Consider the following 12,006-nt stretch of genomic DNA (forward strand, 5'->3'; position numbering starts at 1 on the left):
CACCTGATCCAGTTAGTCGTCTCTTGCGACAAGTATGGGTTGCTGAAGACCAGTTCTAACCCTTTACAGATATGATGCTTGAGGGGATGACTCTGTTTAGACAGAGACACGTTTCCATACCACTTACTTTATCTACTCTTATCTCAAACATGTTTTGACTATTACCTGAGGACTGTCATGTGCTACTTTCCCACGTTGGCCACAACCCTGAAACAAACATTTAAAAGCAGAATTTCTTGATAGCAGCATGTGAAATGTTGCTACCGGTTCTGTACACCTTATTGCTGTGGGGAGCAGCGTCCTCTGACACAACTGTCACGATCTACAACGAGTGGCTGTCCCAGGGTGGACGTATGCACTATGAAGTTGAACGGTGGAACAAAGTTAATGGGCTCACCCAGTTGAACCTAATACCAAATATGAAATCCATCCGAGCAGCTGCCGGGCGCTGGGTGAACAGAGACATAAACCTTTTTCCAAATGTACGTATTAGGTAAAACATTATACAGAAAGAAAAGATTTTGGAAAATGTGTGATTTCGATGTACTGCTGTTCAAGCAGACGCCTCCCCACGGTGCTTAGTAAGGTGATCTACATTGACTTTCTCCATCTATATTGCCTTAATTCTTAAATACTTTTAAGTATACATCTGTAAGTGTTACGTTGTTAACCCAACCGTTGACAGGGATGCCTAGTTCAATTTTATTTTTTATGAATCTATGATTTGATTTACTCGCATGGCTGAAATACTGCCAATGTCACCTAACTCGCTCACACACTCCAACAAAGTCTATGCTTTGCCATGCGATGGAAATGAGGCAGTTAATGTGTAGGAAATAATACATACTTTAATGATCACGGGACAGGTCTCCTATCGGTATGTCTGGAACAGACTACATTGCTACACTGCTGAATCTCTGTTTCTGTAAGTCCCCTTGATCCCAAGTATCGTGATATACCTTCGACTGTTGGTAATCTATAGTCCGTTTGCATAAAGATAGAAATAGTGTTTTATGCTCACATGCTACTTTGCAGTATAATTCTGTGAAAAATAGGTTATTTCACTGTCCTTAGTAGACAGGTAAGTACACAAGTTTGTATGTAACATAATTTTCATTTATACATAAAACTTTGAAAGTCGCGATACCGTTGAAATACTGCCCATGTGATTGTAATTTTAACTCGCTCACTCAATCTGTTATTTGTTGAAAAGATTTATCTGTTTCAAACCCAGAGATATTCTGTTGAAAAGTGGTTTCAAACACAGATATTCATCGGTGTTTATTTCGTTAGTTGTTTCAAACATAGGATATTCTGCGATACTCAGTGGTTTCAAACAAAGATAAATTCAGTGATGCTAAGTGGTAAAGATATGGCTGAGATATTGCCAGTGTGACTCACTCGCTCACTTTTTATGTTATAATTTCCTAAATATGATATCATTTTACGTTCCATGCTAGTTTCAATCTCTACTTTGGTGACAGATTTTGTAACATCACATTGTAAAGTATTTACGTTTGACATTATGTCATTGATGATGTCCCCAGAATGGAACGGCATCTAAGTTCTTGTCAATGTATTTTTTTTTCAGTGGCCTCAAAGCCACAGTCACCATGGCTACCCAGACCCTACATATCTCCAGGACCACGCGCTCCAGTCAAAAACGTGGTCATGGTATATGCAACAACTCAGTAACTATGGGAACAACATCGCTAACATTGTCTGGAACATAGAAGGTATGAGACGTTACTAAACTCTTTTAGAGAGAGCTTGTGCCACTGTCATTGGATATAGAAGAATATCTTCTCGACTACCCAAGTACAGCTGTATTTTCACAACAGAAAAGCTAACGCTATCTTACCAACTCTTAAATATATAAAAGATATCGTAAATATTTACAACACATAACATTTTCCGATTCTCTTTATGTCTTCAGACTATCACAAATCTTTCTTGTAAACATCCACTCTTAATAGAAAGTATTGAATTGTATAATTATCTTGCTATTGGCCAATGCGACATCGTGATCTGTTGGTTATCTTTTTGGAATCCCTGGTAATACGATGGGCGACTTCAATGCCAAATTAAATCTGTGACGCCACTTCTTATTTGATACACTAATTACAAAGCTAGCCGATGCAGAAGAAGTATGACACCCTAGCAGGTATCAATAAATAACATGCAATGAAACCATATCCGTTACACTCACTTGGGTTGTCAGTCCAGATTTGAAGACGTCGTTATGCAACCATGTCGCATTGGCCATATATGATATACGCACGAATATTTTATGAACGGCGAAGATCCTCCTTTTCCATCGCGTGTGAATCACTGTCTAGAACATCCCGATAGACTGTGTTTAGTATTCCATCACTAGGGATACCTATTTCAAATCAAGAACTACGAACGATCTTTTTAACAATATCAGTTCACATTTAATTATTGCATTGGTAAAAAAAAATGAGAATTGTTATTATTATTAAATTGATTTGTAATTAGATAAATATTTTAGGATTGGAACTTTGAATTAGTAACTCAGATGGTTAGTGGCTGAATCATCGAGGAGGCTAAGGTACTGTAAAATTATTGTCCTCCTGACACGGTAAGTAAATCGCAAAACATTACAATTACATTAAACTTTCCACTGTTTATAATCGTAGCATTTGTGTCTTTTTAATTTTGGGCTAGATGTGTCTAAATCGATAACAGCTGAAGTGTAAATCTAGCTAGACCCTATATAGGGTAAATGTACTGTAATTCCACATGGTCTCCAGTGTGGCACCAAGTTTGTCACGATATGGCTGAAATATTGACGCTGTGACTTTGAACTCACTCACTCACTCTCTCAGCGATGTATACAATCACCACCAAAAGTAACGTGAATAGTGTGAAATGAAGGTATTGACAATGAATAAAACATGGCATTTTTTTGACTAACTTTACTTTCAAAAAAGTCAGCGATAACTCGAAAAAAGCACTTGGTATGTTTATTTTTCACATGACAGGAAAATCCAATAAATCAATTTGGAAACCTTAACGGGAAACACACGTTAACGTCAATAGTGAGTGAGTGAGTTAATATTTAACGTCACATCGGCAATCTTGCAGCCATATCGTGACGAGAACAGTCTTGAAAAGAGGAATCTATATATATATAGTAAACAACCTGTCAACGAAGGACAGTAAAACAACTAGAGTATCACAATAATAAATAAAACTAGCTTGGAAAGTTAAAACTAACATCATTATTCAGACAATACCATAAAAACAGGCTCTATAGATCGAGAACAACTGAAGGTAGATCACCATACGAGAGGCCATGGGGACTTTTGCTACCTGCATAGACCCTAGCTGGATTTACACCATCCCCTCAGCTGCTGGAGATTGTATGCAAGATTAGCCACAAATTAAAATGACAGAAATACTACAGCTACAAAAAAATGGAAGATTAAATTTGACCTCAAATGTTTTGGGACTTACGTACCCTCTCAGGAGGACAATTATTTTACGGTACTTCAACACCCTTCGAGGATACAGCCGCTAACGATCTCAGTTACTAATTCAACTTCCTATCATAAAATGTTTATATATTTACAAGTCAGATAACAAATCTAATTCTTTTAAATATGCAAAAATTAAATGAGAACTTAAGCTACTAAAAAGGTCCATCATAGTTCTTGATTTGAAATAATTGTCCCTTGTGATGGAGTTAACGTCAATAACGGCTGTGACCCCCATTGGCATCAGTAACATATCACCTCCCAATGCTGTTGAAGGGACGTCGAATGGACCTGTTGGGAATGTTGTTATAAGCGTCAACAACATTCCGTTGTAGTCGTTGCAAGTTATCTGTGCGTGCTTACTGTTGGTGAACTTGTCTTTCCATCTCATCCCAGAGGCGTTCGATGGGATTCAAATCAAAGCTGGCTAATCATTGTATGAATGTTGTTGATCTGGAAGAATGTCTGTGTCAGTCTTGCAGTGTGCACTCCCGCTTTATCGTGCTGAAAAACAAGATGACGTCTTCGAAAGAAAACTGGACGAATTACTAGTGTCAACACTTCGTCGATTCAGGGCTGCGCATTAACACCCCTACCAAGACCGTGCGAATTGGTCTGAAAGATTACATGTTGTACATGTCGCCCAAACTTATTTCACCCCAAAACATGAGGGAAGGCCTTGCTCAATGATCTCTCTCCAAAACACATGGTTCTGAGAATCTTTCACCTTGACGACGTCATATTTTCACTCTGCCTTCTGAGATGACGATGCAAAAGCGACTTTCATCTGAGACGACGATGTTCTGCCACTATCCATTGCACCATTTGCGATGGACTGCCGCCCAGTTCAGTCCAGCACGTCAAAAGTGCTCGAAGGCAAAGTAAACCAGAGTATGATGGCGACGTGTGGGTCTGCTGTGTCTTCCTACGGTCTTACATGCTGTTGTGGTAGTTGGTATGAAGCAACTTGTCAAATGAGAGGTCACAATGGAGTGGTCTTGCCAGTGTGACGTTTACACGTGGACGTCCGCCACGAGGGTGGTCAGCAACAGTGTTTGTCTGCTGATAGTGGTCAGATGAACTGATGAGTTCCATAATGCCTGGCGACGCGTTGGAAGCTCCAACCTGCTGCCTCAATAGTCCCTACAGCTCTCTGACGTTCGGTAGCTCTTAAACGGGACTGTTAAACGGTCACTGTTGTGAACATGCGAACACAGACGTTAAGCAGTAACATCTATCATCGGCATCATAAGAGCAAGAGCATCATGGAAATAATGTCATTCTATTTCAAGACCTGTCTCGGCACTACGTTCACATCAGCGATGTGTGACGTCACATACGCTGTGTCTGTAGTAAACAGGTTTTGGCTCGAAAAACAGCATTAACGGAATCAATTACATATCAGAAAGCCACTGTTGATTTACGTCACAGTAGATATTGAGGAATGTCGCGTTTCTTTTGGCGGTGAGTATAAAAAGAGTGATATAGCGTTAGAGAGAGATACCTTGGACAAAGCCAACCTCGAACAGGTGTCCCAGTGTCTAATGATAATCTGAATGCTTTACCTTTTACAGTTTTTGTCCTATCAGTCTATGGTGCAGGTACTGGTCCTTGAAGATCCGGGGTAGAATAGGTGTCCAGAAACTCATGCTTGCCACAAAAGGCGACTATCCTTGTTGTAAGAGGCGACTAATGTGATCAGTTGGTCAGTCGTCCTGACTTGGTTGATACGTCATCGGTTCCCCACTGCGCATATCAGTTTTCATGCTGGTCTGATCCAAACGAGTGCGGCATAAACATAACTTTACTCACTCACTCTTGTGCGAGTTCTATTCAGCTAGTAAATGGGCATTGGGGACACAAAACCTGCAACTGGAAATTATTACGGCCCAGCAATTCACTTTCTTATTTACTCAGTCATTTTATTATCACGGACTTCTGGTGTCTGCCATTCATAAATCCCAAAACATTCGAGGCAAATGTTGTTCTACATTTGTTGTTTATGATTATAACAAAAGATCAATACAATCGCCAGTGCCTGAAGGGATGGTGTAAATCCAGCAGTACTTAAGTCCTAATGGATCCAAGTATGGTGATCTACCTTCAGTTTTTGGCGTTACTATAGCCTCTTTTTATGTTCTAATGTATTGTATTTATTGTGCATGCAAAATATTTCTCATCAAAAATGTTGCGAGGATGACGTTAAATTTTTAACTCAGTCACTCGACCCTTACATTATCTCTTCTCACACATGTTTCTGTCACGTAGTGGTAAAGACTCACTTGTCATGCTGAAGACCCCTGTTCAGTTCCGTATATGGGAATAATACGGGAATAATGCGTGAAGGCCAGTTTTTGCAATGATACTGATGGAAAATTCCTAAAAGTAGAATGAAAATGAACTCACTCGCTCATGTTCCAGGTAGACACTGGCCCGCCTGGATAGATAAGTCTCATCATCATGGCGGATTCCCAAACAATGTTGACGCTGCATCAGAGTTTGTATCGCTGATGGTTCAGAGTGCCAAGGACTACACAGGCGGTCGCCTTCCCCACATATTTGAGGTCATCAATGAACCTGACTGGTACGAAGATGTTATTGACCCACAAACGAATATAGACTTTCACAGAGCCGTGGCCGACAAGCTGAAATCACGATTTGGAATGGAAGTTGCCGGACCGTCGTACACTAGTATGGCATTACGACAAGCAGATGAAAATAACTTCAGCTCCTGGAAAAGAACTGCAAAGTTTCTGGACATGTCTCTTGATCACTTGGACTTTTTCTCGTTCCATTCCTACAACTATCTGCATATCTCAGGTGGAAGCCATACCAACTCTGGCATCAACGAAGCTCGTCTGGTTGCTTCTCTTGACATGGTGGAGAATTATTCCCATATCAAGAAAGGAAAGAACGTTCAGCTAATTAACACTGAATTTGGATTAGGCGTGTCAGGAGTTCCAGCCGGTTTTGAAAATGGACTAATAGACTTTCAGACCATTTATCAATCAAACGGCTTCATGTTTACTTTCCTTAACCTGAGAGAGTTTATCGACAGAGTTACCGTATTTCTCTTTTCGAATGAGCAATATCCAGGTCATCCTTCCCTTCGGAATTCCTTATTTACAATGCAAGGACAACCTCGTGAGATGACAAAATTCTTCACGTTATGGAAAAATTTTATTTATGACCACAGATTCCTCCGTATCTCCAGTCAATACAATGGACAGGAGAGAGTAGTTGCATCACTCGCCCTTGCAAATCCTCACACAAAAGAGATGATGGTTCTACTCCACAACTATGGAAGTAAATTCGAGAATGTTAAACTGGACTTTCCCAACAACTGGCTTAACCCTTCCTCTGGTGAAGAAACATGCGTTCTGCTCGACAATGGCAATCCATCTATTCATGCCAATTACCATTTCGACAGGTCTAAGCTTCATGGCACCGTCGATCTGCCTGGATCGTCAACCTGCTTCTACAAGTTTAAAACTAACTACAACTTTAATGGAATACGCACGGATAACGAGAACACATACTATGGCAAGAAAATGATCATCCCTATCAGCAACGGACATGCACAGACAACCATCGATCTACCCAGCTCCGGATACCATTCATCGTATCTTAGAGTAGGAATTAGCCGCGACAAGAATGCCAATGCAAAACCCAAGACCGTTGTCTTCAATGGCCACACGTTATCTTCGAGTTACATGTTGTTTGATGCCACAAAGGTTAACAGGAAAACAAAGTGGAACGTGTGGGTCTTCATGGTTCCGGCATCACAGGTCCACACGTCAAATACAGTGACCATGACATTTGATGGAAACGGTGGTCACGTGACATCCGTCGCACTGGTTGCTGGCAAGCTTCATTAGATAAAATCATTGTTCAGTTCTTTGTTCGTTGTGTATATATAAAAAGGGTGCCATTTACAAAAAGCAGACAAGTCTGAAATATACTGAGCAAACGATGAGCAAGCTACAATGAATCACAATGCAGATTTCTAGTACAGTGCAACTGAGTCAAAAGTCAGGTAACAGGACAAGAAAATTAACTCACCAGAATCTTGGTATTGCACAGAGAGAGCAGAAATACCAATTGAAGCTTGTTCAAAAAGTCAGCAGTCAGACTTTGTCAAACGATAGTGATGTAGATGATGTTGTTGACAAATAGGCGTTACAAAAGGCAGCGGCACACAACTCCAGTAATTCCGAGTGTAAATTCCTGTGTGTGTCCCTCAACACGACAACAAGCCTTGATATACACTGACACAATGTCTGGAACATTGGAGCAATGTGCGGCTATCGCCATTCACTTTGAAATTTCTCGAACAAGGATAGTTAACTCTGGTGTGTTATCTAAAGAGGCCTGCCGCTAAAAATACTGTTGCCAAATGTGACCCACAACTCAAAACGCCAAACATTGCGAACCATTAATAACCATCACCTAATCAATGATTATGCAAATTAGAAAAAAACGCTCGAAACATTGATGAGGTTTAACGTCGCTCTTTACATTACGCTCATATGACGGCGTGATGTCTCAAGCTGTCGTATAGTGCTGGCGGACAGAGATACTACAAAGAATGCCACATCATATGCATGTGTGTGCATGTATGCACTCAGACACATTATACTGACTCCGAGCCGACCAGTCCTTGTTGTACTCATTAATACCAAACACGGAACAACAAGTATCATGTTTTAACGTCTTTTAGCATGATGCAGCCGGGGATCGAACCCGCGACCTACCCCTCTTAGGGCGGACGCTCTTAACTGGTACACTGTGGAGGTGGTCTCTGTTAGATACATTCTGGTTTTGCGGATGTTATAAATCAACCCAATAGATTTAGAATTGTGATCCTAAAAATATGCACAAAAAGGTTATCAAGCAGGAGCCCCTATTAGTAACCTGTTTACATCGATAGAATGTTCATTTACACGGTATGCGAGACAGACAATGAAATGAATAATAGAAAATATACAGCGGAATGTAATAAATACTATGGTTGAACTGTTAATAATCATGCACATATCTTTCTTTACACAGTACAATATCTGGGATATGATAAACATCATTAACACACAGCAACGTTTTGAAGGACGGTCAGTAGTATTGATTAAACTCTCAGTTGACTTTAATATGAGGAATTCAATATGTCTGTCATATGAAGCATGAGTGAAAATGAAGCAAATCAAGTGAAAAGAGCACTTACTTAATGCGCGCAAGCCACAACACACAGTACAAATAATAAAAACAGCAATAATAATGTATTCACTGTCATTCACCTGATGAAGGGGCAAGTATAAGGGAAATTAAAATAATACATGAACACTTGATTAAACGAGATCATAAATTGGCTTGCACCGGAAGTTAACACCAAGCAGAAATATGGCATCTTGCGACGTCGAACTGGACTATCTTAAATCAATCAACTCATAGATAAAACATGCCTGATCTTGTGAAGTGCAAGATATGTGTACTGGCAATAATCACGTTCTCCTCTCAATCCAAACATTGTGAATCCTCTCTATGAGGATTTGTATAACAAAACGTCTTCCCTTCTTCCGCCTCTTCGGCTCAGAATTAAGCCATTTCTTGCTGCTTCTAGCATTGAGCTGGAAAATATAGCTCCCTCCCGTCTTCTTTCTTCTCCTCCTTGGCAGTTGGTTAAGCCACAAGTTGACCTTACATTAACTACATTTAAAAAATCAGACGCCAATGAATTACAGTATAAACAACAATATAATCAATTGAAACATAAATATAACAATTATAAATCCTTATATACAGATGGATCCAAGGACGGTGGCGCAGTTGCTTGTGCTACTGTCATTGGATCCAGAACAATATCTTCTAGATTACCAGACAATAGTTCTATTTTTACAGCTGAAGCTAACGCCATATTAACAGCCCTTAAATATATTCAAAGACACCCGAAACGTAAACAGTATATAATATATTCCGACTCTCTTTCTTGCCTTCAGGCTATTAAAAATATTTCTTGTAAACATCCACTTTTAATTGACATTATTGAATTGTATAATGATCTTGCTACTGGCCAATACGGCATCGTCTTCTGTTGGTTACCCAGCCATGTAGGGATCTCTGGTAACACATTGGCTGACCTTGCGGCTAAAGCAGCACTCAACAAATCTGTGACCCCACTGCCTATTCCTTACAGTGATTACAAAGCCACCATTAGGTGTTATTTCCGTGACCTGATGCAGAAGAAGTGGGACACCCAAATAGGTATAAATAAATTACATGAGATAAAACCTTACATTGGTTATACCCACTTGGGTTGTCAGTCGAGATTTGAAGAGGTTATACGACGATGTCGTATTGGCCACACATACTCATGCGTACCTGTTAAAAAGTGAGGATCCTCCATTTTGTATCCATTGTGATGAGAGAGTCACGGTCAAGCATATCCTGTATTAGTATTTGAATGTCAAAACCATCAAGGATCTTTTTACCACTGTTGCTTCTCATTTAGTTACTGGTTTCTTAAAAGAAATTGATTTTTTGGTTGAAGTTTGAGTAATATGTTCTGTAAATATTTGTATTTTAAATATTGGTAGCTCAGATAAATAAGTTGAATTGTTGGTGGCTGTACCCTCAAAGGGGGTTGAAGTATAGTAAAATTATTGTCCTCCTGAGAGGGTACGTAAGTCCCAAAACATTTGATATAAATTTAAGCCTACCACGTTTTTAATCGTAGTATTCATGTTATTTAAATTTTGGCTAACGTTTCGTACACTCACCAGCAGCTGAAGGGATGGTGTAAATCCAACTGAGGTCCATGTAGGTAGCAAAGGTACTGTAAGTCCCCATGGTCCCTAGTGTGGTGATCTACCTTCTATTGTTGGCGATATATAGTCTGTTTTTATATTGTATTGTCTCAATAGTGATATTAGTGTTAACTTTCCATGCTTGTTTTAATTGAAATTGTGATATTCTAGTTGTTTTACTGTCCTTTGTCGACAGGTTTTCATGGTGCTCATATATTCCATTTCAATGTTATTGTCCCGTCACGATATGGTTGAAATATTGCCGATGTGACGTTAAATATCAACTCACTCACTCACTCACTCACTCACTCACTCACTCACTCACTCACTCACTCACTCACTCACTCACTCACTCACTCACTCACTCACTCACTCACTCACTCACTCACTCACTCACTCACTCACTCACTCACTCACTCACTCACTCACTCACTCACAACAACCCAGTCAATAATATATCCAATCAGTGAAAGACCCTTGAAAATGGATTGCTCAGGGATTGGCATACCAGCCGTAATATTGAAGGCGTGTCTACGCATCCCTTAGTTATTCGCACGAAGTAACACATTTGATTTGATGTAATGAAAACGATGTAAGAATCTACATCGATACGTCGCTCAATGTAATAAACAAGAAGTTGTCATCCATAAAGCTGCATGTCTCATTTTTGTTTTAGTAATGTTTATGGGGTTCACGGGTGATGATGATATGATAAACATAAGAGTGGCGACTAAACACAGCTCTTGGGTCGTTCAAGTTGACACCTCGTCTGTGAAGCACAGAGGGAGACACGGACGGCGAACAACGCTTCTTAAGAATTCACCAGCTTGTAACCATGCAATGGCCCTGCTTCTGACGTGGGCGCGTAACGATTTGTAGAAGACATTATGAGGCTTTAAAACTGTCTGTTGAGTTTTTTTAAAGTACATGTCAACTCAAGCTGCTTGGGAAGTCTGTCCTCCACATGCACCAGTCTGTTGTGCTTGAGCGTTTGAATCGAACATGGTGTGTTTCAACACATTTGAGTTTCACTGTTTTTGGCAATGTTTCATTTCACTCAAACTCAACGAATACTGTATCAGTTGCTTCACTTCAAGCCCTAAGATGTTAATTTAAGTGCTCATTCAGCACACCAAAAAAAGTTGCATTCACCTTTGAAGTATGAATGACCAAACCATGTTTAAGTGTATATATGACGATCAGATTTTAGGGTGTTCCTTTTTGTTTGTGCTATATATAATATATTATTAATACATGCACTTAACTTGAATTATTAGAATGTTAGATGATACTTTGTACATATTGTAATGATTAAGATGGGCAGTGTAAACGACCAATGTACATATTTTAAGTGAAAGTATTATAAAGTGATACTATGATAGCATGTTAGATGATACTTTGTACATATTTTAAACATATGTTAATGATTAAGAAGGAAGTTAATATTAGAATTAAGAAGAGAAATATTTTGTAAATGCACATGTATGAATAGAATGAAAGTGAACGTCTTGTGGCTGTCGCCTTCCTTTGATTTTAGGGTCATTGTATAAACACCCGAACCCATTGTTGCAAACGTCCACACTTTTCGCACGAAGTCGAAAACGAAAAACAAATCACGTTTATACACGTCCAAAAGAGTCGCCTTCCTGCTAGTGAACCATTAAAGGTTTACTCTTCAGTGCCCATTTTTGTGTTGAAATATCAGAGAG

At 39.6% G+C, this 12,006-nt stretch overlaps 1 protein-coding gene across 1 annotated transcript; it reads left to right on the forward strand.

Moving 5' to 3' along the window:
- The first annotated feature begins 203 nt into the window (after positions 1-203).
- On the forward strand, positions 204-7,397 carry LOC137278302 (beta-porphyranase A-like). The gene is made up of 3 exons (XM_067810554.1): positions 204-482; positions 1,592-1,736; positions 5,922-7,397. The coding sequence occupies exons 1-3, from the start codon at positions 255-257 to the stop codon at positions 7,376-7,378; spliced, it is 1,830 nt and encodes a 609-aa protein (XP_067666655.1). The 5' UTR covers positions 204-254; the 3' UTR covers positions 7,379-7,397.
- Positions 7,398-12,006: the final 4,609 nt, after the last annotated feature.

This window comes from Haliotis asinina, chromosome 1, assembly GCF_037392515.1.
Source record: "Haliotis asinina isolate JCU_RB_2024 chromosome 1, JCU_Hal_asi_v2, whole genome shotgun sequence".
Classification (NCBI taxonomy): Eukaryota; Metazoa; Mollusca; class Gastropoda; order Lepetellida; family Haliotidae; genus Haliotis; species Haliotis asinina.

Excerpts from the sequence above, each read along its gene's own strand:
- LOC137278302 (XM_067810554.1), top strand. The coding sequence starts at position 255 with ATGTTGCTACCGGTTCTGTACACCTTATTGCTGTGGGGAGCAGCGTCC. Across the intron at positions 483-1,591 it reads ACATAAACCTTTTTCCAAAT|TGGCCTCAAAGCCACAGTCA; the intron begins GTACGTATTAGG and ends TTTTTTTTTCAG. Across the intron at positions 1,737-5,921 it reads CATTGTCTGGAACATAGAAG|GTAGACACTGGCCCGCCTGG; the intron begins GTATGAGACGTT and ends CTCATGTTCCAG.